The sequence below is a fragment of the Phyllostomus discolor genome, chromosome 5 (assembly GCF_004126475.2).
Source record: "Phyllostomus discolor isolate MPI-MPIP mPhyDis1 chromosome 5, mPhyDis1.pri.v3, whole genome shotgun sequence".
Classification (NCBI taxonomy): Eukaryota; Metazoa; Chordata; class Mammalia; order Chiroptera; family Phyllostomidae; genus Phyllostomus; species Phyllostomus discolor.
In genome coordinates, this window is record NC_040907.2 from 55268016 (window position 1) to 55295472 (window position 27457).

Below are 27457 nucleotides of genomic sequence, written 5' to 3' on the forward strand. Positions count from 1 at the left end.
TTTCATCTTCAGAAACTTAGTCTTCTTCAGTTGGCTGTTTCTTGACAGTGATCTTCAGTTGTTAAAAGCACTGTAACTTGCCCATGACAGCCTAACGCCCTGTGGAGCCAGTGTACCTCCCTTATTCCCTCAGGATGCGGAGATCTGGCTCAGCAGAGAAGGAGGAGTGTGCCTTTCGCAGAGGATGTGAGTGCAGAGCAGCACTGAGGTCTCCAGGGGCCTCTGCAGGAGGAGCAGGAGAGATCACCCACTTACTCACTGATGAAGCCACCCTCTGGGGACCTTCGAGCTAGACCTGGGCTGAGGATGGGAACCTGGAGTTTAGATCATCCATATCTATACTTTTTATTGATGATAACCATGGCAATTCTTTGCTGTGGCCTAGAGAGGGAAAGGGGCTGCCTGGTAGCAGAAGAAATCAGTTATAATATTGGCAGAATCAGACTTCAGTTCATCTTGCTGTGTTTAAAGGAGGAATGACGAGTCTTGGGGGGCATTACAGGTGACAGAGGATAACATGGCGTCTACTTCACATGTGAAGATGGCATTACATATTCCCCATTGCTAATTCAAACCATTGATTCCTCCAGTCATTTTAATAATATTTACATTTATTACTATACAATAAAATATTTAACAGAATATAATATGTAAATATGATACAGTAATAATCTTTATGTTGCTATAATGAATGTGCCCTCATACATCCACATTCTTTCCCCAACTCTTATTGTGACAGGGCAAAGCAGCTTACTAATGGGATTTCCCAGTGTTAAAATATTCTGCATAGGTGGCATGTGCTTATTGACAATTCTCACAAGTGATCTCAGTAATTGTTAACCACACGACAGACAATACTCTCTCTAGCAACCTTTCTCCAAATGTGACAAGTCTAAAGGAAATATTTACAGTGTATGTCCCAATGAGCAGAGTTACAAGGAAACACTGATAATTCAAAACAAAACAGAAACATCATTGTCCCTACTTTGGTTAATAGAGATTATTCATAGCTTGTCCCCATTTCTGCAGATGGGACTCATTCGTATGTATCACAGGAATTCTCAACACCTGTAGGCACTTTCTATGTGCAGTGACCCTGCAGGGGTAATTCTTTTAAAGGAGGTTAATAACATTAATCCCATTTCACAGATGGGAATACAAGCAACTGATTTATCATATTTTCTCAGGTCATATAGTAAATCAATGCCTCATTAACATTCATTAAAATTTTCACTCCATTCAATTTCAAACTAAGCTCCTTCCCTAAGGCACTTAATTAGCATCAGGAATTTTCTGGCATTCGCTTCTCGCTGATTCATATGCCAAACAGTGGAGCCCATATATGCACAAGGCACAGTGTTAGCAGTACAAGGCCTGCCAGGAGTGGTGAGTGGGTCAACTGAGCCAGCCTGTGGGAAGTAGTTTGGGATCAGTGTAGGGGTAGCCTTTAATAGCAATAGTTACTAGTAATAATGATATTTCTGGAGGGCTATGTATGGGGTAAGCCCCTGTGTTGAGCATTTGATTTGCTGTTTATAACCCAAAGTGGCAACCTTAACTAGTCCCCATTTTTAAAATGAGGAAACTGAGGCCTAGAGAGTTACTTGTGTAAGGAATGCAGCCAGTAACCAGACAGGATTCGGGATGAGACTATCTGAGGCCCAGAGTTCATGGTCTCAATCACTAAGTCAGCGCTTCTCAAATTTCAGTGTGCATCAGAATTACCTGGAAGACTTCTTAAAGCACAGACTGTTGGGTCCACTCTAAGAGTTTCTGATTGGGTGGGTGTTTTGCAGAGCCAAAAATCTGTATTTTTTTAACCAATTCCCAGGGGATGCAGAGGCTGATGGTCCAGATACCACGTATCAAGAACCACTGCTCTAAGTGATATTGTTACTTAAAGTAATCATCTTTGACTGTGTCCAGCGCACAGTAGGAAGCCATTCAAAGTTTTTGAGCAAGGAGTGACCTGGCCAGAGTTCTGCTTTTAAAAGATTAATCTGGCAGCTTTGTAGAGGGTACCAGAGGATGGTGGCAGAGCAGGAGGTTCTCAGCTCAGGCAAGTAGAAACAGAGAGACGGTAATAGATGTTGAGAAGTATTGGCCCAGTGGAGTGGAGTGAGAGGATTTGCTGATTGATTGAACAGAAAGGGGTCATCGGAGGTGACTCTTTACTTTTTGGTCGAGGTGACTAGAAGAACTGTTGAGCCATTAACAGCAATTTAGAGGACAGGAGAGAGATTTACCTTCTTGTGTATTTCATCTCCTATTTCCACATAACTTCCTACAGTTTGCTCCCTTAATTTATTGTTTTTTATTTATGAGAGTTCCACACATTTTCCTTCTTCTTCACCTACGGGACCAATGTATCCAACAGGCAGCTACAGACTCTTTCTCTCTGCTGAGATGCTGTTCTTATTTCTAGAAGTTGCCTGACTTTCTAACATCCCCCATCACCTCCTCCTTTTCATCATGGCAGTGTGGTTCATGCTCTGTCCTAGACTGGTAGTGGTGTTTACTAATCGTGACTAAGTTTGTGGGTTCTGGGCATAGTATGTACCACTGGCCCAAGTAAAGCCTACCTGGGGAACATACTGTCAGTGATGGAGGCTTCATATTCTAATATAAACAATGTTCAAAATCATGTCTGTTTTTTTTAAGTTCAAAATTATTGCATTATTCCTTGGTTTCACGTTTAGTTTTATGTGATTCCTTTTTCATAAATCTTAAATGGACTTTTAAAACACCGTTTACAAATACGCATCCTTAAGAGAGTATTGAGTCTTCAATTTAAAACAAATTACCTTACCTTACGAGTGCAATATTTAGAAGTCCTTAAATTGATTTTTCTAAACTAAAATAATAGGAAAGCAAGACTAACAGAAAACTTCTGAGAATCTCTTCATAAAATAAATGGTTTTACAAAACAATCCTGTGGAATGTACCTTTAAAAGAAAATTCGATGTTATATATGGAATTTTCCTAAATTGAGGGCAGAGATCAGGAATGAGGATATATTATGGCTTAGATATACCAAAGGTTAACATTTATAATGCTCACCATTCTATTGTGAAATGTTTGTTATCTATACCTGGATTTTGATCGACAGTTTATTTTTTCCAAAAATTGATGGAATCAGGGTGTGAAAGTGTGACTGTGTGACGTTTAAACACACTTACAGAATTCACTTGACCTTGCTTCAGACTTTTCAGACTTTTCTGAAAAATTTGAGACCACCATTTCTCTTGGTCCCTCCAAACCTCCCTAAAACTTCATGAATCCACTTCTCTCCAGCGTCAAGTAGAGAAAGGGTGCCTCTCCTTCCCGAGGCAGCAGCTCCCTTTCTTCCAGGCCTGGCTCCAGCCACCCAGGTCCCTCTGCCTTTTTCTTCCTCCAACCCTGCTTGTCTCCTTCGCACTTCTGCTTCCCTCTTGTCCTCTGACACAGACTCTGTCTCACAACTTTAAAGCAGCAGCAAGCTTATTATTCTGCTTCCATTTTTAGTATACTGACAGCAAAAGAGAGCGAAGAAGGAAGGGAGGCTTGGAACATAAGTATAGGGGTCATGGCCCACTGGGTAGTGAAGAAATGCTATAAAGTCCTCTTTACTAGAGACCGCGTCCAAGGCATGTCAGGGACCTGTGTTCTCCATCAAGGTGCCGCACTTCTTATCACCCACAGCCTTGGCCTCAGCACACTGCCCACCTTGGTCTTTTCAGTAAAGATGTACAATTTCTGAAGAACTCAAATTAGTCAGCAACTTCAAGACTCAAGGTTTCCAAATGATATCTGTTTGTTATTCTTTCTTAAAATACAAAAGAAACCTCTTTTCTGAGTCTGGTGCCTTTGAGAGCAGCAGCCAGTGCTTGGGCTGTGGATGGAGAGCATGCTGGCTCAGAGTCCCCCCCAAGCTGTACCATGTCAAGCAGTTGGTGTGGAGGACTCGAAGGCAGGCTAACAAAAGAAAGGGAAGCCCCTCACTGAACTTAGACCTGGAAGGTCCATGTGGAGCTGATTCTTCTCAGGGTGTTTTTTTGAGGTTTTAACTTGCTCAGTTGTGAAGGGTGGTGACATGGGAGTGGAGGTAAAGAGACTCTGGAATAGGTTCCGTGGTCCTCGTGGCTGTGTCGTGCCCTAACCCTCAGAGCACAGGTCTAGCTTCTCTGGGTTCTGGGTGCCCTAACCGGACAATGATCCTGCAGTGTTTTTCCTTTGGGCAACAGCGCTACCCCAGCTTCAGCTTAGAACAGCTTTAGAAAAATGTCCTTTCCCCGTCACCGCAGGAGTTTGCAGAGGTGAAATTATAGTCTATGTGCAGGCCAAGCACAGCAGTGGTGAGGAGCACACTCTCCCAGGTGGATTGGCTGGCTTCATATTCTGTCCATGCATTTCCTATGTGTGATGTTAGCCAAGCTAATTAACCTCTTTATATTTGCTTCCTCGTCTATAAAATGGGGAAATAATAGTACTTTATGATTATTGTGAGGATTTAATAAAACAAACTATGTAAGTCACTTCACATAAAGTCTGGCCCATAGCTGCTGCTCAATCAATGTTAGCTGGTATGTGAAATATGCATTCTACTACAATAAATTCTCACCTCATCACATACACAAGCAAATATATAGTATAGTATAGTATAGTATAGTATATTAATTACATTAAATGCTATTCCCATATAGCCTTTTTCATTTCTTTTCTTTCTTCCTTCTTGATTGATGAGGACTCCTTATATTTCAAGCAAGGGGGATATACTGTTCAGCCAGTTGGACTCACAGAGTGGATGCATAGACCATTTCAGCAAGACATGGCATATTTTATGACATAAGGGGCACAGGACCAAATAGTGAATGCATGAATGAATAAATGAGTGAGTAAATGTTTCTAACTATTCCTACTGAAATATTAAGTGTTTTGGATCCCTGAGAATAAGTAAAATTTCTTTAAAATCTGTGCTAGTCTATTCACAATGTCATTTCTGCTATGAATCATAACTACTCCAAAGCCCAGAGTGATTGTGGTTATGCATCCAACTGTTGTTAATCTTCCAAATAGGTAGCTGGGTTCCAGATAGAGCAAAACATCCAGGTGAGGAAGGTAGATCAATATCCTTCCAAACATAGATGGCAGGAAGTAATTACTATCTGCCTTAGCTCCTACCCTTCTCACTTTCCAACTGTCCTGCTGAGATTCACTGGCCAGGGATTATTCTTTAAGGAAAAAAAAATCTGCTTCAGCTCTATTGGAAACTTACAGCAGGTGAAGCATTCAGGCCCATGATGAATCGGGGCCAGACACAAATAGAAGCCTGTAGACTCAAGGGCTTCAAAGAGAGACATTTAGGGCAGTTCTGTGCTTGGAGCTGCTGCTTGCACTTGCTAAGAGCCAGACTCCAAAAGACACAGCTGCTGCAAGGGCGCATAAATAGGAGAAGCGTTGTTCCCAGCGTTCCTATGGGAACCCACGGCAGCTCGGATTACCCGTTCCCCAGACACGGTTTCCTTTCAGCTTGCCGTCTTATATTAAAAGGCAGACGAAGAGGTACACTTCCAGAGTGGTGCTTGGGGGATATTTGTAGTGGGAGTTGCATGACTAATGCTCCCAACCCAGTACAGAAGGCTTACTCCTGAGGATAGTGTACATTTTAAACGTAGCGTGAAAATGAGGAAAAATCTATCTTTTTTCCTCATATTCTAAAAATGTGATTTATATTTTAGTGTCTAAAATATGAAAGTGTGTGTGTGTGTGTGTGTGTGTGTCTGTTAGAGAGGCAGAGACAGACAGAGAAAGATATTTCAGGAGGCAATCCCAGAATAACATACTCATTTTCTGATTGGAATATTGATGGCGTGATTCAAATCTGGATTAAAATTGGTATTTTTATAGGTTCAGAATGTGTTGTCTTTTTACCTCAGCTCCTGACTTTAGTGAAAACTTTGCCTATAAAGGGAATTCAAGATTAGACTGAGCAGAGATAACACCCAGCACGGCATGATCCAAAGCATCTGTGGGTTCATAACCAGGAGCACGAATTCCTAACATCAAGTCCAGTTGTTCACTGGAAATTGAAAAATCCAAATTATTAATGAGAGGGAAGAACCCCAGGTGACCTCTTCACTCCAGCAGACCACAAGGCTTGCTGTAATGCAGCAACATGGCGGAGTAGGAAACAATGGGCCCAGCAAGTGTCTTCATCCTTCTCCTCCCCACTCCTAGCCAGGTCATCTCAGACAAATCACCTGACCCTTGTGCCCTTCTGTTTCTTCACAATAATAACAACAATCCATAGTAATAATAATACCTGCCCCACATGGTTGCTATGAAGATTGAGTGAGCAATTAAATATGAGAAAAACATGTGAAAAAAATGTTCTAACACCTGCGATTTTAGAAGGCACTTTTATAGACATTATCCTAACTGACACTACTGTGAAACTCATGGCTTTATAAAGACACAAATTATAAAACTGTGATAGTCATATCTGTGTCTTGCTATATTCTTTAGGTGGTGTATCCAAGAGAACAGAGAGATTCTCCCAAGCCACAATTCCAAAGGCATGGGTCATTTTGCAGCTCTTGCTTTCACTAGAGAAGTGTTTTTGCAAAACTGGGCATTTGGCAAGAGCCCTACTATGGCCAGACGCAGACACAGTTCAGTAATTTTTGCTGCAGTGTCCACAAAGTCTCCAGTGAATTCTTCTATGTGAGAAGTCTTTAAAATACACAGTAACTGTGTAGTAATTGGCCCCAGCTAGTACTTGGAAGTACTCAGAAAAGCCTGTTGGGTGTTTAGCAGCCTTGTCTCTGCCTCATTCACCTGGTTAGGGACACCGGCAGAGGGGATGCCTCTGTGGACCTGCCTCACAGAGAGGGGCGTTGGCTCTTCCGACAGAGTGTCACAAATGCTCTACACCTGGCACTGTGTGGACTCCAGGGCTGCTACCTAGTCCTACCAGCTATGGACAGACCTCTGGTAGGTCCAACTGGTAACTCGCTGAGGGGCCTCCACACAGTTATTCTTATTCAAAAACTACACAAGAAAATGCATTAGCAAAAAGTCACACAACCTCTCTAGAAAGAGTCTCATAAAAGATTTTCCATTTTTTCTCAGACTGGGGGCTATGGCTATTCTTAAATTTAATGAATTTGTTTATTTATCAAATACTTTTCCAGGGCTTACACCCCTAGGCTCTGCCATACAGGGATATAATCTCTTCCCTCATAGAGCTTTTGTTCTAGTCAGGGAGAAGAGTGATAGACTTTTCCTTTTAAGTAAATTATGTAGTATTTTAGAGCAGGGGTGGGAAATAAAGGAATGCAGAAAGAGATGTGGTCTGCAATTGTAAACAGAATGGTCACAGAAGACCTTACCCAGAAGTAATATTTCAGCAAAGATGTAAACACAGTGAAGGAGAAAACCACAGGCCCCTGGGGAAGAACATTCCAGATTGTGGGAACAGTAAGCACAAACCCCTTGAGTGAAATGATGTCTGTGAACTCGGGAACAGCAAGGACAACTGAGGGGCAAAGTGACCATAAGGAAGAGCAGTAGGAGACATGCAGGGAATTGATGGATGTGGCAGACAGATTGTGAAGGGGGTGCAAGCTGTTGGGAGAGCTGGGACATTTACTGAGACTGGGGTGCGGGCCACTTCAAGGATCTGAGTAGAGAACTGACATAATTGGGCTGTTGTGTGTGTGTGTGTGTGTGTGTGTGGTGTGTATGTGTATGTGTGTGTGTATTTTTTCATTACAATTTGTCCCCTTTATACCCTCTTCTACCTCCACCTACCCCTCCCCACCACAATTACCACACTGTTGTCCAGGTCCATGAGTCCCTTTTCCTTTTTTGCTTGAGAATCACTCTACTTGTTGTACTTCATGGCACTGAGAAGAATGGTGGGCAATTAGCTTGACCTTTAAATCTACTTTCTTCTCATTGAATTATTTAATATTTTGTTTAACACGGGCTGTGGGCTGAGCACTGGGGGAGACAGCAAGTGAAAAAAGCAGTGATCAATACTGTGATAAATAACATACTAAAGAGGGCTACTAGTCAAGTACTGGGGAGAAGGAAGCCAAGGCCTGAAAATGAGCACATTGTCCAATGAAAGAAAAGAGGAATGCAATAGGCAGAAACAGTCATAAGAATGAGAATAATGTGTGCTAGGGATTCTACATACTTTACATGTGTATTATTACATAATCCCCACAGAAATCCTACAAATATGATGGGTACTATTATTATCTTCCACTGTACAGAAAGGGAAACTGAAGCACAGGAAAGTTAAGTGACTTGGTCAGAAGCTACAACTATGCAGTGTAGGTGCCTGTACCAAAAACCTGGCTCTGTCTGACTCAGGCCTTGTGCTCCCAACCACTCAGCCAAACTGCAGAGGACTGGGGCTGAGCAATGAGGCTGGAGAAATGATCAGGAGTTCAGTTCTACCAAATTCATTATTTTCATATATTATGAGAGATAAATAATGCCAGGCCCCAAACACTAATGCTAAGAGATAAATAAGAAAGCATAGCTCCTATTCTGAAGGCATGTTCGGTCTGGAATGCCACGATCAAGGCTTTATAAATACCACTACGAAAATGACCGTGGAGGCCCAGCAGTGCGGAGTTTCAGAGCACTTCTTACAGAACCTATAGTCATGCTCCCACCGACACAGAAGGCAGGAACACCAGGCTGATCAGCAGGAAATGCCAACCCCTGGCTTGCCCCCGGGTTCGGAGAAGCACACAGCACATCACACCAAAGTGGGGTAAGACAGCCCCCACACTATTGGCAGGAGAAGAGTTTTTCCATGAGAACAAGGCACTCTAGCAACATAATACCATTTTGTTATTCAGGGTCTGACAGCAAAGAATACACACAGTGGGAGAGAAAAGCTTTGGTGTTGTGTGATGAGGCAAAAGGTCCCAGAGGTTTGGCATACATGCACTTAAAACAAACATTGCTTGTAATTTGTAACCTCCTTAGGGTGTTTCAAATGGTTTGTGAAGATCAATGTTCTGCATGTTCAAAGAGTTTAGGGAGTTTTAAACCTTCCCATCCAAACTGGCTTGTCATGAAGAACAAAAGAATGTGGAATTTCTTGCAGGCATCTGAATTCACGCAATGGAGCCTAGAGATGTTATATCATCAAAGATGGACTTTGAACATCCATCAAACCAAAAGGGGAAATGAATATGTACTGCTCTATAGGTGCCTATCTAGTTGTTGCTTTCATCTTACACCAATAAAATTCATTTTGTGATTTTTATTTATGTACCCACCCAGTGGCCATTTTTATAAAGTAGTAGTTAAAAGCTTGGGTTCAGGTGATTCTGAGTTCAAATTTGACTTCAACCACGTGCAAGCCATGTGACCTTGGGCAAGTTAACTGGGCTCTCCAAGCCTCAAATGCCTTATCCATAGGATGAAAATAAGAATATCACCATTTATATAGTGTTGAAATGAGGGTTAAGTATGAATACAACTTGTACATGTCTGATATATGGTAAACATTGAATAAGTGTAAATTATGTATTTTTTCTCTTTTGCCATTACCACATTTTAGTCTTTATTATTCAACTTGTAGATAAACAAAATGAAAGATGAGTGGAGATCCTATTTCCATTAACACAGAATTGTTTGGCTCAGAGGTGGAATGCAGATTAGGGAAGAAACGCTCATCGGATTCATCCATTGCTCTGAAGGAGTGGTTGATAAACTATGGTCCATGGTCCAAATCCAACTCCCTGCCTGTGTTTGTTTTTTGTTGTTGTTGTTTTTTAATTTTAGTGGGACACAGTCTCACTCATTTGTTTACATGTTGCCTATGTCTGCTTTTAGCTACAACAGCAGAGTCGGATAGTTACAATAGAGACCATATGATCTGCAAAACCTAAAATGTTTACTATTGGCCCTTTACTGGAAAATTTTTCTGACCTCTGCTCTGGGCACATAAAAAAATCTACTAATTCCAAGTCACATAGCTCTGAAACTGCAAACATTGGAAACTCATCTCCCCATGGAAAAATATAAAGGCTGCCTTCCACAAGTTAACACATTTACTCTGACTAGTCAATGCCAGGGGCTATGTGAGGCCCCAGAGGATACAAAAACTTCTGAGGGGCCCTCCCCATGAACAATCCAGTTGTGGATCAGATGAATATGTAATATGAAACAAGGGCTGTGCCAATGATGAGAGCGAATGGGTGGGGCACCACTGAGGCCACTGAGGCTCCTTCTCCTTTTCCACATGGCCATCACTTCTATCACAGAAGAGGGGGAGGTTTAAACTGAGACTCACTTTCATATCTGTAAGACTGCACGGAGAACCACTGAATGGGTGCTGATTGCTCTGACAGAGAATCATTCTCAGATTTCTTCAGCAGTGATGTGGAGGGTAAAATGGGCTGGATAGGGAATGGGAGCTGGGAGACTTTTGCAGAGCTCACTGCTCTAGTAACGAACAATAGAAATGATCCCTGGAAGTATAGTCTTGAGAGCTCACTGCTCTAATGCGTGCACCAGCTGGTAGTACAGCCTGTCCTTGAGGATGGCTAAAGAAATGGAAGGAGGTTGACCAACGAATTAGAGGTAAACAGACAGGTAAACATGAATAAAGTTTCAAGGGAGGAATCATCATTCATTTATTCAATCATTTATTTAATACATATTTATTGTATTAAAATCAATAGTACAAACTAGTACAACTAGTATTGTATTTAATACAATAGGACAATTAGTTTAAGGCACTGGGGATCAAGACCCAGTAGAAAGCAAGACAGACATGTTCCTTCTGTTACTCAACTTATATTCTAAGGAGAGGCAGGCCATCTTAATTTGCATTCCTCCAAAAACAGGCCATGACACAAGGATTTGAGTGTAAATTGCTTTTCTGGTACATGATCTCAAGAAGCACAGTGAAAGAAAGAGAAAGAAGGAAAGTAAATAAGGAGTATGTTAATGAAAAAGTCACTGCTGTGGGCAACCCAGGCTTAATTTCATTTTGTAACCTCTCGGGGTATGGAACATGCCTTGGAATTGTCAAAGGAACATTAACGCTCCCTCCCCTCCTTCAAGGATAGAGACACAGGAAACTATGAGCATGTACAGAAATTTGTGAAGGTGACTTCCCAAATAGGTCAGGTCTATAAACAGAATATTGTATCTGCCTATAGAGGTGACAAACAATGATTAAACACATAAGAAAAATGGGATGGTGATAAGGGCTGTGCAGACAATTCAAACGGGCTGATGGGATAAAGGAGTGACTGGAAGGCTAGTTTAGGTGGCATGATGAGAATGGTAAAAATAAGGAAACGGCATTTAGGAGAACTAAGAAGCAAAGGTAGAGTTCACATGGTGGAACAAAGAGAAGAAATAGGAGGCCTCTATGGTGGACAGAGAGTAGGAGGCAGGGGGAGTGTGGTTCCAGGTAGACAGGTAAGAAGTCAGACCATGAAGGCTTTATCAGCCCAGACAGAGCATCAGGATGTTGTTCTATATGTGTTGGGTGGTCACAGGGATTGTGGACAAGGACATGATATAATCTGATTAATATTTTTAAAAGTTCATCCTTATTGCTCTTCTCTCTTCCCTTCTCTTCCATTCCTAAATGGTTTAGTCCAAAAACCATTCATTATACAGGGTGCAGCAAGGTCAATTTCCCCACAGGATGCAGAGCATGATGTCTGACCTTAAATCGGGTGTGGAAAATATCCGTGTGGTTGGTGAGAATGGTGGTCGGCAGCTACATGGCATGGAGTGTCGGGCCCAGAGCTGAGGGAGGAAAGGATTTCCACAGGGGTTTGGGGCTGCCTAGCCAAGGTTCTGGAGTCCAGGTACAGTGAGGAAAGCATCCATATCAGAGAGCAACCTGACATGGGAGGTCAGAGTCAACTGTGAGAGGGGGTGGCAAACCAGTGGCCCCACATGGGGTGTGACAGGTATGTTCACGCAGGAAGGTGGTGGCCCACTGCATTTCCATGAATTTTGAGAAGGGTGTCTGCACAGGAAGGTGTCCAGTGTGGAGAAGTTGGAATATGAGGGTGGTAAAGAAGATATAAGTGTGCACAGGCAGCTGGTGCTAGTGAGTGGAACCTGATTAGAATGAGGAACACAGCTCAGTGCTGAGTGCTGGAGCCCAAGGTGGGTAAGGAGGGCACCCACCACTTGGGTCAGGCCAGTGAGGCATAGCACAGAGAAGGGTGTGAGAATGCAAAAGGGTAAGGAGGGCATCCACATGATGGAAACAGTGGGTATGAGATGTTGGAGCCCAAATGAAGTAAAGGAGGTGTCCGTGTGTGTCCAGGGGTAGGGGTGTGACAGCAAAGGAGCCACTGGTTTGTACATTCAGGGACATTGACCAAATAAGTAAATATATTAAGGATATTGGGAACCAGGTTTCTTACCATTAGACAAGGGCATTACAGATAAGGAAAGAAAGAAAGCTGGCATGAACCCTGCGATATTGGATTAGAAGTGGATGTATAGATAAGAATTTATAACTTGGGAGTGGGGAGAGGTCTAAAAGCGTTTACACGTATAGGTATACACATGAATGTTGTCTAGCTTTGCCCACTCAATGAGAGGGGCTAGGAGCACAACACTTAAATGGGAAACAGCACACTTTTCACCTAGATCTTGATTTCTAAATTCTCCACCAAAAGCAAACAGTGCTTTGAAGAAATGGCAGATTTCAAGTCTGGGAAAAGGAATGTATAAAACAAGCCTGGAACCTCTTATGCAAGCAAGTAAAGAGATACTTGGAGAAATATGAATATATCTCAAAAGGAAAGCCATTCGATTTCCTAGGCCTTTGACATGCCTCATGAACCCTAGCCCAGTCCCCAGAGGTCCCCGCTCTTGGGAACTCATGCTTGTCCTTTTCTTGTGTGTAGGGAGGGTACATTTTAGAGCATGAACCAGGTTCCCAGGCACTGAAATTTACCTATACATGCCTACATTTCTGTTTACCCCAGAGAGTAAAATCCATCACATGCATATCTGTATCCTTAGCACTTAGCACAGCACCTGACATTGTGCTTGATGAACAACCACTGAGAGAGGAAGTGACAACATTATGCATATAAATTTGGGAATTATTTCTAGAGCCAACACAAAAAAGTTAAGTGGGAAAAGCAGCAGATTTGGATACTGCTTGGCCAAGGTTTGGATTATTGCTGTATGATCCTGGACAAAGACTTAGGCCCTCTGAGCCTACTTTTCCTCATCTGTAAAATGAGCTTTTAGGTGGAGCAAATGGAATAAAGTTTGTAAGGTACTTAGCAGGTACACAACAGATTTTAGTTTCCTTTTTCTCCTTAACAATAAAAATAAAAACCGTCGAAGAGGACTAGAGCTCTGACCAGTGTTGTTGGTTGGACATTGTCCTGCAAAGCAAAAGGTCACCAGTTCTATTCCCACTCGGGGCACATGCCTGAGTTGAGGATTCAGTCCCAGTCAGAACACATACAAGAGGCAACAGATCAACATTTCTCTCTCACACTGATATTTCTCTCCCTCTCTTCCTCACTCCCATCCCCTCTCTCTAAAAATAAATAAATACAGTTTTTTTAAATAAATGGGAGGTGGGAAAATGAAAAAGTGAGGAGTGAGCTTCATAACCGTCATGTTAACTAGATCTCAGAGCTCTAAAATTTTAAATGCTTTCCTTTTCTTGGATGATAGTAAGAACAAATGTTAAATCACATTCCTCAGTTTAGCAGTCAAGGCATTCGCCTGCTGTATTGTACAACTGACTCATTTATACCTGCTTCAAGAATAACTAAATTGAGAAGGGGTGGTGGCGTTAGGTTACTGGTGAGCATATTAATGATTTATGAGCCATCAAAGAATTAATACACATTTTCAGTTCTCACTGCATTTTTCCTTATTCATAATTCTTTGCCTAATTGCTTTTTCCTTTGAAAATGGGGGAGCTGAGACCTTGGATATTTGCCTAATGGCTCAAATAGAGCCATGACCCATTGCCAAGTCTCTCAGTCCTTTTACAGCCTGGGGACATTTGCCACTGAAAGAAAGCTGATGGCTTTGATTTTCCTAAAAGAGATATTTTGTACTGACCTCTGACCTCATTAAAGACTTTGGCCATTGCCCATTCACTGTAATGGGAGCAATAAATTTATTTTAATTTAGGACATTATCAAGTAGGGAATATTGACAAAGACAAAATAATGTTTTGAAAATAACCAGAGTGAAAGGATGAATAAATAAATATGCTGAACTTAACTGATAAATTAACAAATGCTTATTCATAAGAGTCTGACGGCTATTTAGAAGTTAGGCCAAAGGTGATCCCGTTTCTAATAGAGTCTTTCTCTTCAAGCCAGAGAAAAGGTGTGCAGCACAGAGAGACGTTGTGCAGAAGGGCATTTATCCCTCCGACAGACCTGTTTTAAATAGACCTATTTGTTTTCAGCTGAATGCCAAAAGGAACAGCCTGATGACTCTAGTAGCCTTTTCTATGACAAAGCATTAATTTTCCTTGTGTAAACACCTGTATGAGGGATCTCAGAGGGCTGTTTCTCCACCTTTCTGTATTAGTCCTATAGATTAGTGTCAAAGAACTGAAATTCTGGTTAGGCATTATTTGTATATGTTTGCTTTTGAGTGAAAGAAGTGACTCCTAACTTGGATATGTTCCTCCTGAGGAAGGGGATGAGGGTGTGTGTGGTACTGATCCTCGTGATAATGTTCTTATGTAGGTAACATCCTTATGACAGATGGCCAAATGAACCAACAAACCACGAAGCACATTTGCAAAACTGTGAGGCCTTGGATGATGTTGCTTTATGCAAAGTCCAAATGGCCAAATCACCCAGGTTACAAGTAGCCCAAGGGCATTTTCAGTTGCATCAAAACTAATTGGACCATCTTGAATGGAAGAAAAATTTGCCTGAAGTCTTTAATCACACTAGTAACCTCATGGTTTTCTGTTCAATATAGCCAGGACAGTGATTTGAGAGAGGAATCCATGCAAGATCAGCTTAGAAAAGCTTACACAAGATCAGAGACACACACACTAAACTTTCTAAATGAAATTGTTGGACAGGGGAAAGTATAATTTTTATACAATCTAACAAAGCAAAACCCAAAGAAAGCTGATCTGCTCTCTCTATGATGGATAATGAGGGATATTTCTCTAGAAGGAATTTATAGGCAAATGGTCTAAAACTCTGTACCCATCACCAATTCAGTGAGCTTCTCATATGATAGCAGACCAATAGTTTGATGTGGGCTGCGATTACATTTTAGTAGTGTATTTTAGAAGAAAGAATGTGGAACTGGAAATTTGAACATCTTTTGTTCAAGTTCTGACTCTGCCTGTTACTAATGCTGTCGCATACATTGTTCAAACTTTCTGAGCCTAACTTTCCGAGCCTAACTTTCCACCTGCATAGAATGGAGGTAAAATTAATGCCTTCCCAGACACCTCACTCTTACCTCATAAAGTAAAAATGCTTTAAGCTAATCAATAGAAAAGTATGTGTAAGCTATAAAGCCCTTTGCACATCTAAGGAATTATTATTATTATATCATTATAGTAGAATTTAATGTTCTAGGTCTTTATTTTTATGTGGTGGTTTTAATTTCACTCTTGCTTTCAAGCCACGTAAACTAGATGTATCCATAATTCACCAAATCCAAGTTCCCAGCTCTGCAAAAACCGCTCTTGGACAAATGTGATAAAATTGGTTCCTTTTGGACTATATGCCCATCTGAAGTCTTCTTAGGAATGCCATTCAGTCAGAAGCAATTACAGCACTAGTAAATATTCTGAGAATTCATGAAATCCCACAGCCAAAACCATGATTAGTTGCTGTAATACCGGAAGCATTTGGCAGGCTGTATTTGGGAGCCTTAATACTGGTCACTTGGAGGCTCTAAATGGGTCCATGAGGACTCGATGTGGCACTGCCTGCTACCACCCTCTAGAGAGGGGGAGCCACAGTTCCTTGAAGCAGTCTCTTCTGACAGAATTTTCCTTATAGCCTCCTGCACCTTGTTAAAAACATACCTTTCTGGATTAAAAGATAACATAGTGTTTTAGGATTTTCTCCACACCTCAGGTATTGCAACATGAATATTCTACATTTATCTTATATAAAATCTTTGAAGCCAGTCTGGATATTTCAGAACCAACCATACACAATCTAACCTGTCATTCAAATTCCTAATAATGTATTTATGTGAAAATGATTTCTCCACACTTTCCCTTTGCTTCATCTTAGATGGCAATGTGGTTCTTCCTTTGAAATAGAGCACTGAAGGGCATGGTTCCTTCAGGCAAATAGCACAATTCAGCCACCATATCAAATGAAATATGTATACACAAAAAGCTACAAACAATACCTTGAGCTGTAGCCAGGTATGCTGCAGCATATGTGTGGAAATCTGGCATTCAGCCCTGTCCAGAGGTCAGATACTTCAAATAAAGAAGATAAAAATCTTCTACGTAAGTGGGGACTGTGAAATCTCACTCTGCCTTTCCAGAATATCAAAGCTGAGTACTTTCTAAAGAACCACAGACTGTTAAGAAATAGAGTGATCTAGGACATCATGTCATGAGACCTCCAGGTGGACACTTACATCCCTCTTGCAGCACCCCAGGCCATCTGATGTTCTAGCCACAGTTTGAACAGTTCCAGGAATTGGACAGTACCCCCTTATGGAACAACTCAGTCTATTCTTGGACAGTTCTAACTTTAGGATATAGGCTATTTTGTTTTAAATACTCCTAACATCTAAGGCTCAACTTAACCTTGTGGGTAATTTCACCTACCTGAAATTTGTATCGGTTCTTGATATCAACAAGTGATGATCCAATCTAACCATTTATCTGGCACAGCTCTCCCCTGCTTAGTTACAGAGCAATCAGGAGAAACTCTGTCCAGGATCTGCAAAAATCCAGATGTGTGTTCCAGTGTATGCGGTCCCCCTTTAAATGCATTCTTGCCACAGAGAAGTAACGCAAATGTAGCGTAGCTTTTTTTTCTTACTGAACCCATGATAGCTCCCAGTAATCAGTACTTTTTTAAGTGTACAGAAAAACTCTATTTTAATATTGCTTTTCTTGAATTTTGTCTAGACTGTATATTAACCCATTTGTCTGGTTTTCAGATTCTGCCTTACTCCTGCTTTGCAAAACCCAAGTGAGCATTTCTCCTGTTGTTCGTAGCTCTGCTGCAATCTTATATACACATTGATTTACTTCTCACTGGATTTTTTTTTGCTAAATGTGCCTGTCATAAGCATCATTATCTCTGCATTCATTTCAGCCAAAAGAGCCCCATAGTTTAGTTTTGAATGCCCCGTTGTCTTTGGTTAGGGTACATGAGTTCACTTACAGACCAGGAGACTATTTGCAAACGTGTTAGTTTGTACAGGCCTAAGTAGCATGCACACACCAAAGTACAAATTACACACGTGGATTTATTTGGGTATGAATTGTTCTAATTAGCAGACAATCTTCTATGTAGTCTATACCCATAAAACATGGATTGAGAAGAAAGAAATTTTTTTTTCAGCTTCAGTTCTGCTCTGCATTCTGGATAAATTGTTCGTTCCCTAGTGCAACTTCGTAAAAGACAATGGCTGATGTTTATGTTCATCTTAAGCTTATGTGAACCATCACAAAGCTTATATGAACCATTTATCCTAAAACTTCTTTAACCCTAAAATAAGATGTATCATTGTGTGATAGTATTCAAAAACTAACCTAAAGACTATCTTATTCTTTTTAAGAGAGAAAATTTTATTCCATTCTCATAAAAGTGTACATAAAATTCCTCATATATTATTATATATTATTCACATATATGCCTCTGTATGATGTATATTATCCTTTTAGCACAAAGAAGCCTACCTAGTCAAACAGTAATATGGAAATGCTGCACAATTGAGTGCCCTTCTTACCTGCCATTAGTTCACATTTACTTTCATTGAATTCATGGTGCAGCTGCATCACTGGAAATGCCTGTTTCCACTGACCACAGCTTCAGCAAACACAGGTCCTGCTGTTTCTTTTTAAACTCTGGGCTTGTGTGAAACTTCTGCTGAAGTTGGGATGCACATGGGTTGAGAACAACTGGTTCCATTGATCAGGGTCTGGCGTCTTCTACTTTGTTAGACATGGATGTGCTCAGCTTCCATCTGTCTGTCATCCTGCTCAGAGCATCCGGAGCCAGACTACGTGGTATCTCTTGGGCAGGAAGGTTAAGTCCCCTGGCACAAATTGCATTCAGCAACTGAATGAATAAGACAGCTTGGAGATGGGCTTTTATTCATAGGAAACCAGATAGCCTTTTTGATGATAAAATATTTATTCTCTATTATCTTGTTGTTGCCAAGACTACTGTGTGCAGCACATTTCTTAAAAGGAGCTCGGGTGCTAAAGAGGTTGCAGGTATTAGTAGGGTATATTTTATTTTGAAAAATTCTTTGAATGACATTCTATTGCCCAGAACTGAGTGTGGTTTGCCATTTAATTTTGACTGACATCACAGCATGTCCCACTTTCAATCAATACTTTTTTCTTCTTCTTTTTAATCATTACTTTCCTCTAAGAAAAAAACATCTTTCCTTTATAGCTTAAGAAAGTGAAGCCAAACATGCAGTCATTTTTAAGGCAGCTCAGTGAATTAATTGTGGGAGTTTAGAGAAATCTAACTTCACAAGTCAACATTTGGCAATAATGTTATTTAACACACTTGCATTATTTTGACTATTTACAAAGTACCAACTAAGCCTTGTGGGAGATCCAAAGATCTTAGATGGAGCCTCTGTCCCTCAAGAGTGTTCTGTTTAGGGGGTTCACCAGCACACACATGCAGATCATTCTACACCAAGACAGGCTCTGATAAGCCCTATGAAAAAAATACAAAGTTCTGAAGCATACGGAATTCTGACTGGGGGTTTCCAGGAGGACGTCAAAGAAATGCTGTCTTTGAGTTGGACCTTGATGAATAACCAAAATAAGTAACATTTATTGTGTACTTACAATGCTAGTACTCTTCAAAGGACTTTAAATTTATTAATTCATTTAATTCTTTTTTTGGACCCTTCCTTTTAAAAAAAAAGATTTTATTTATTTATATTAGAAGGAAAGGGAGGGAGAAGGATACAAACATCAATGTGTGGTTGCCTCTTGTGCACCTCCTCCTGGGAGCTTAGCCTGCAATCCAGGCATGTGCCCCAACTGGGAATCGAACCAGTGACTCTTTGGTTCAGAGGCCAGCACTTAATCTACTAAGCCACACCAGCCAGGGCTCAATTCTTTTACTTTTTATATTTAACCTTATAAGTCTTGTTGTATTCCCATTGTTAGAGTTGCATCCACTGAGGCATAGAGCAGTTAAATAAACTTGTCAAAGGTTATAAAGCAAGTAAATGAAGGAGCCAGGATTTAAATTTAAGGAGTCTGGCACCAGCATGCTCCTTCTTATCCAGAACAGCATACCACTCCATGTAAGAAATAAAAATACTGTCACCAGGCAGATTCAAGTAGTGGGAGCAGCTCAGCTACCACCATGGAGGAGGGAAAATTCAGGTATGTTTGGAAAGCTCAAACCTATTACTGTGGCTTAAACTGGTTAACAGGGGTTGTGGAACAGAAGATCCACGCGGAATGCAAGCAGGACTCGATTGCAGAAGAACTAGAACGTCAGCCTGAGGAGCAGCTGTGGGGAGCAGTGGAGTGCCATGGGAGGATTTTTGTGCCAGGGAGACCTTGCAGAGGGGAGGACTGAGCAACCAGAAAGAAGGACATCATTTAGGGGTCTATTACTTAATTAAATCTTCTTTTAAAAAACACTATCTTTTTAGCCTCTCCTATGTGCCAAGCACTGTTCTGAGTGTTGAATATACAGCAGGAAACAAAGGAGGCTTCCCACCTCATCATGTGAAAGGATATGGGCAGTATGTAAATAAATGGATATACAAGCAAGCTAATTTTATATAGTTCTGGAAGAGAAAAGCATGTTGATAGATGTGATAGAAAGTGACTGTAGCCAGGGGAATGGCCACTTTGGGACGCTGGCCCAGGAAGGCCTCTCTGAGGATGTGACATGCCACCTGAGGCCTGACTGGCAGAGCAGCCTGTCACGGGTGAAGGCAGGACAGGGGTTCAGCCAAACAGGACTTGGATTCATTTAGCGTTCCAAGCAGAGTTTACAATGCAAAAGCTCTGGATTGGGAAGGAGCTTGAAGGGTTCATAGGACAGAAAAAAAAAAGACCCAAAAGAAGTATTTAGCAAGAGCCAGGGAGTAGAGCACCTGTTGAAGCCCCGTAGGTGAGTGTAAAGCTTTTGTATTTTATTCTAAATGAACTGGGAGGCCAGTGGAAGGTTTTCAGTAAGTGAATGGCTTAACCTGTTTCGTAGTTAGAAAGGATCACTCTGGATAACACACAGAGAATGGATTGTAAGGGGACAGGAATAAAAGTAGGAAGATCAGTTAGGGCCAAATTGCAGAGGTCCAGACAAGAAGAAATTATATGGCCCAGACCTTGAAGGAAGAGAAAGATGGATGGATTAAGGTTACATTTTTGAAGCAGAGTGAAAAAGATTTGAATTAGGTGAGAGATGTGGGAAAAAGAAAGGCACCAAGTATGGTTCCAAGAATGTTGGCTCAAGTAAGAATGTGGTGCCAGTAATTGAGATGGAGAGAACTTTTTCTGGTAATGATAAGATAGTGATAAATACTAAATGAGATGATATATGTAAATGATTAATACATAGGAATCGTGCAATATATATTATTATCACTATCTCTTATAATTGCTATAATAATAATAATACCTTTTGGGATGTGTTTTTTAATTGGTTATTATGAGTATAATAATTTTGTGGTTATTAGTTCCTTTTAAGTAAAGCTTGTAAGCATTTTAGATTCAGTACCCCTTATTGTGATATTTAATCATTAAAACAAACTCAAAGTCATTTAGGTACTTATCCCATTGAAATAAACTGAAACTAAGAAAGGGTAACATGCCCCAGGTTACACAGCTAGGAACTATAGCCTAGCTAGAAGAGCCAGGACTCACTCCTGGATCTGACTTACTCCAAATAAAGGAGCCCTCCCATCCCACCCCATCCCTTACCCACGGGGGATTCATTCCAAGATCTTTAATGGCTTCCTGAAATCGCAGATACATGAGACCCTATCTATATTGTGTCTTTTCCTGTATGCACATACTTATGATAAAGTTTAAACCACTCTTACATTTTGGGGCTATTATTAAATAAAATAAGGGCGACTTAAAACAAGCTCTGTGATTCTGTGATTGTAAATCTAATAGCCAAGATGGCTACTAACTGGCTAAGGAGTGCATAACATTTTGTGGATGTGCTAGGCAAATGGATGGTTCATGTTCAGGCAGAACAAAGTGTGGTGGTGAGAGGTGTTATCACACTACTCAGAACAACACGCAGTTTTAAACTTATGAATTGTTTATTTCTGAAATCCTCCACTTAATATCTTCACACTGTGTTTGACTGTGGGGAACTAAAACCATGGACAGTAAAAACATGGGTGTGGGGGCTACTCTCATTCTGAATGCTTCCCCAGTTCGCCACTTGTAAGACAGAAACACCTTCGCATCAGCTTCCCAGTACTCTGGGATCTATGCTGAGTGAATAAATCTGTTTTATGAAAATGTTATTAGCAAACCACCACCGTGGTTTTCACAGTGTGAAACTGTGTGTCTCCTTGAATTTTCAGTGCTGGACCATGCTCCCCTCAAGGCCTGTCTTTGGAGGAGATGAAGAGAAGTCTTCAGTTCTCATCCATCGACAAATACGGTAAGTGTATGCCTTCTTCAGGCTGATTAAGGAAACTGCTCAGGTAGGTGATACTTTATTTGATAATGAGGAGGAAAAATTCTATTTTGTAATAACTAGAAATGAAGGATGTTTTTAAAATATTATAAAAATTCAAAATTTGATCTTGAAGTTGAAATGTAATTCTACATTTATCTTTAAGTTTAATAATGTGTGACAGTGTGTGTGCATAAGTGTGTAAGTGTATGTGCAAGTATATGTTAGAATGTGTGCACATGGGAAATGTACACCTCTTATGAGAATAACCTTCTGCATCTCATGACATTTCAAACACCTTGTTGCTGCCTTTACCGAGTCCACTGCCTCTAAGCCCCACATCACAGGTATGCAGGGAGGGAGGGGAAAGACAAGAAATGAGTTTCCACAATTACATCATGTGCTGGGGAAATGCTTCCCCTTTAGCAAGTACCCAAGGGTAAAAGGTAAACCCGGCCATTTCCTCAAAAAGCTGGAGAGGAAGTGAGGGTATCACTGATGGGATCCATCTTGCACAGGACTACTTTGAAAATAAGTAATATTAATAAAGTTCTTTGAAATAGTTAACACAGTTTTATGCAGGACCCTCAAGCCAGAGGATGGACAATTGTCCTTCTCATCAGCTGCCACATTAATGTGCTAGGCCAATGATGTCCTCAGCCTGAGAGACTCTATTTAATTGGAATTTTAGCACAATGCACTCATTTATTCATTAGAACTTCCTCTGACAATTTGGATAACTGAAAACAGTGTATGTCATACAGAGATCATCAGCTTTATTACAAGAACTGGGTTTGGGGAAGAATAAATTGGAGGCTGTGTCCCAGGTGCTCTGAGTTAAGGGGTGATGGAGCCTGGAGACCCTCAACTTTGGGATCCTCGCCAATGCACCTCATCTGTGGAGTATCATCACCTAAGGCATTAGGGAGCTTTTAAGAAACAGAGGAAAAAATTATTCTGGATAGATGCAAACTACTCAGGACCATATTAAAGGCAGGAAACTTTGGCTTCTGACCCCCAACACGTGTCTAGAATGCAACCTAGTGCTTTATAGCATCAGCGTTAATACACAGTCGGCCAGTCCAGTCGCAGGGGGAAATATGCTCGAAGTGTCCCATCATCATGCTTGTCCTAGATACCACTTTCTCACACCTCTAGAGCTCTGACTGCGCAACCACAAAGTATAGGGCAGCCTTTGCCAGGTGTGCTCTCATCAGCAGCCTTTCCTTTCATGGTACAGTTTCAAGAAGAAGCACTTCTTTAGCTTAATGATCAGTTTCATAAAGGAATAAGACTTTGAATAGAATTCCTCAAAATGGAGAAGCAAGACAAAGTGATGCAATAATATAAAAGTTGGGTTCTTCTACGCATCCCTGTACCGAGGGTAAAAGAAAACATGAGGTTGTTTGGATGGAGTGAGAGCCCCAATAGACAAAGAAGATGGATCTAACATCTTCCACTAGGAACATCACACTGCAAAAAAAGAACCCTTTAACTGTCCTCCATTTCCATTTCATAAACCAATTGTGGTATAACAGCAACTTTAGGAACTGTTTCTTCTCCCTGGCCTCCCACCCCAAAGAGCCCTGCTAAAGAATGGAGATAAAATCAAGTACGTAGCTATTTTCTCTGTACTTGAAACTTTTCACCCTAAAGTAACAAAACGTGCAGACGTGGTTCAGTCTTTTCTTAATGCCTGCGGTCACATTTCACTTGAGTGCCTCTCAAGCTGAGTGGCTACCCAAGTGCAACACGTCTGCCCTTCAACTCTGGCAACAATGGCATCAATAATAAATGTTGGCATCCATGCCCTGCTGATTTTGCTACACCTCCCTGAAGGAGAGCCTGCCCACACTGGAGGGCGGTGCGCTCACAATCAGATTTCCGCTGGAGTGCTGTGGGGAGAGAGAGGCTTTGGAGAGTTGTAAGCCAGTAAACCTCATGCAGTACATCAGAAGGTGGATTATAGTAATAAAAGTACTACAACCTTTTAAAGCATCTATCTATGCCTGAATGAAGTCACAGTTTCTGGTTGGATAAAAGGAAATACGTTTGCTCTCGGGTATAGATTTTGTTTGAGCCCACCCAGAATTAGGATTGGAGAATGTGTATCCCACTTCCCCTTATCTCAGCCCCCACCTTCCGTAGATCTGACCAGGGCCAGGCTCACTGTAGGAGGGTGCTCAGCAGCATCAGCAGCATCAGCAGCTGTAGCATTTCCCAGCAAGAGAGTTTATGTGCTTCCTAAGAGATTCCAACAGAGAGCTTTCTTATGAAAATTAATACGCCTATCCAGCTGCATATTGCTAGATGTCTTGATGAAAATGTAGATAGCTGAGTTGCTGAAAACTCAGCTATCAAAGGGGAGCAAAAGCTATTGACAAATTTGCCCATCTTCCCATAAGCAGTGAATAGCTTCCTTACTCGGAGTGCAAAGGTAACTGCTTCCCTGCACACGTCCTGAGAGTTCTTTAGCACAGTGGCTGCATCCTGAGCCACTAGCTCCATTTTCTGGACACATTCAGGGCTATTGCTTCAAATACCACTGAGTTTTAGATCTAAGCATTCATGTGCACTTAAGAACCTGGCTCTTAGGTAGAATAAAACACCAACCAGAGCCAACCTGCTCCAGAAAATGGCTCCTTCCTTTTTCTCTACTGCTATCTCTGCCTTCCTTTCTTTAGCCATCATTTTTTTTAGCATTCACTATGTGTCAGACCCTGTCCTAATTGACTTCTGTGCCTTACCAACCTTATGAGTAAGTACTATGATGTCTCCCATTTACTGATGAGGACACAAGGCTTAGAAAGGTTAAGTTGACAAATGTCCCAGTGTTGTGGAAAATCCACCCACACGCGGGGAGATAACGAAGCACAAACTTTATTACCCGGGGGCCCAGAGGGGGTGGTTAACATCCAAATCCTCTGAGCACCGATCCTCACTCTCCCGGGGTTTAAATAGTCCCGGGCTCCCTACCTACGTGGCGAAGCAAGGTTACAGAAGCTGAATGCGGAAGTTAGGTCCAGCTACCTTATATGGGAGACAAAGGGAAAACGCAGGAGGAATTTGCAGAAGCTACAGAGCACAGGAGCTTATCATGGGAGTCTGTGTACGACCTTGAGTAACTGGCGGTTGCTTTGGTTACGACTTGTCTGCTTTTACAGTCCTGTGTGAAATTTTGCAAGTGTTACAGTTACAGAGCATAAGAAACTTTTGGAGTTTTCTTTTCCTGCCACACCAGAACCAGTGAACAGAGAAGTCAGGGTTTAAACCCAGGTTTGCCTGACATGGAAGCCCATGTTGTTAGCTATCATGATATAACATCTTTCTAAACTGTGCCCTTCTTTACTCCAAATTCAGTATGCCACCTGGCCAACTTGGGTCCAAAACAGATGTCTATGTTGGTTGTGCTGGCAACTCTTGTCCCAACTCAGTTTACATGAGCCAGGAGAAGCTGCTTGGGAGCTGCACAGGGCCCTGGGTGGGGCTGGTGAAAAAGGGGAGATGGACTAAAAGGCCAATGAGTGACACCTGAACCTTTTTCCTCACACAGGCTACGTGTCTGATCCCATGAGCCCTATGCATTTTTATTCCTGCCGGAACAGTGGCGGCTCTGAGGACAGCAGCTGACCACATTCTGCGTACACCGAAGGAGAGTTTTCCCCCAAACAGACACAATGATTCCAACCATGGCAGACTTGCTTCAAACACAATGTTTTATTTTTACCCTCTAAATTCTCCTTAAATTTGCTTGTTTATGCCGGTCCTATTTAATTCCCTACCACAACTTGAGCTTTGGGTTCATAGCTAGGGAATGAAATGGGGAAAAAAAGACAGAATATATTTGAAGAATTGGTTTTAATTTCGTAAATAAAAAAAATAAATGTATTTTGTTCCTAGGAGAGGGAGGCCTAAGTCTATGGTGGGCACTTAACCATTACTATGTTTTCTTAGACTGAATGATGTAGACTTGTTTTTGAGAGCCGTGGATTTGCTTTCCTAGAATATTATTTATTTTCTTATTTCATTATGTTACTCCTAGTGTCCAGCTCTGTCATTAAAGATTCTTTGGTGGCACACAAAATTGATTCAAAAGTGTGTTTCATTTCAACAAGACTTCTACTGAGTACATCTTTTTAAGACATACTGGCAGGAAGAAAAAGCCATGACCCTCGGAGCAGGAAGCTTACATAAGTGCAGCACTTACTTACGTAGCTTCCTTTCTGCATCTTCCCAAATACTCTGCTGTGCTTGGTCACCTGTTGCTGTCCATCCCAGATGTTGTAAATACTATTGGTGCAGTTGTGAAACTGGCCCATAAATGCAAACCCACCATTTGTGCCCGAGTCTGACACAGTGCCCTGGGAGGGTATCTGAGCTGAGATCTCTGCCCTCCAGGCTCCTTCCAACCAGGAAGACAGGACTGCTTCCACCAAACAAAATAACTTTGCCATTGAAATACAGACTTGGAAAAAAACAGACAGGAAACCTTAAGAATTCAGTGTGTTCATTACTACTTTTAATCTCGGTAGGAGATATGAAATTAGTAAAGGAAGGTTGGGTACCCTCTAAACCAGCGTTTCTAGATCTCAGCACTATTGACATTTTGGAGGGGGTATTCCTTGTGGGGGCTTTTCTGTGCACTGCGGGATGTTTTACAGCTTTATGGCCTCTCCACCACCCAGATGCCAGTAGCAGCTCCTCTAAGTTGCAGCCATCAAAAATGTCTCCAGATGTTTCTAATGTGCCCTGGGGGGCAACATCACCCCAGGCTGAGAAGCACTGCTCTAAATCCTGAGAGGACAACCAGGGGCCTGAAAAGCAGCAGAAAGAACATAGAGCCTGACTCTGGCAGGCTGCATGTAGGCACATCTGCTTTTCCCCCATGAGTAATGTGGACTCAGTTGCCAATAGAACTGAATAGAAGTGCTGATTTCTCCTTGAAGGTCTTTGGCAAGCTCCTCCATCCTCTCCTCCCCCCACCCCCGTTAGAAAATAACAGGGTGGAGCAAAGGTAGGTTTACAGTCGTCTCGAGGAAAATAATACAATAATTAATAAATACTGATACAAAGATAAATTCTGTGTTTCACATGCTCACAACTGTAAGCCTACTTTTTCCACACCCTGTATGTTTCTTGAAGGCAATTTCTATCATAACAACAACCTACCTCTAAAATCCATCCGAGCCTTTTCTCACGACCTGTAGTTGCAAAGTTGAAAGTCCCCACCTGCATGCTCAGTAGCTCCGGGATAGTCCAATGTAACCCAGAGGTAGAAGTTAAAGCCATGGTACTTCAGTTGGATCTATCCTTTTTTAGCCCCGAGCCTTTTCATTTCCCCACCCAATTATTCTGGAGTTGTGGGTACTCCATCCCACCAAACAAATTGCCAAGGGGCTTTATAATAAGCAGGAAGAAGAACCTGATGTGGCCATACAGGTATAAAGCCTTTGGCAAAGTCAAGAACAAGGGACTGGGTTAAAGAGCATCTGTGTCCACAGCTCTCCCTCTATTCCTCTTAAGGAATGAGCCTGCACTGAGCCTGGAACACTTTAGAAATGAAACATCTGATGAGTTGAATTGAAAGGAATATCTTAGAAAGTTAAAAAAAGTAAAAATAC

General features: G+C 41.5%; 1 protein-coding gene across 1 annotated transcript in view; it reads left to right on the forward strand.

The window, feature by feature from the left end:
* The window catches only part of LOC114496618 (serine/threonine-protein kinase TNNI3K), a 279002-nt gene extending 252985 nt beyond the window's left edge, over positions 1-26017 (forward strand). Inside the window, exons 24-25 of the mRNA XM_028512225.2 lie at positions 21742-21821; positions 25390-26017. Coding sequence (XP_028368026.1) covers positions 21742-21821; positions 25390-25466 — 157 coding nt within the window. The 3' untranslated portion in view covers positions 25467-26017. The remainder of the gene's footprint in view (positions 1-21741; positions 21822-25389) is intronic.
* Positions 26018-27457: the final 1440 nt, after the last annotated feature.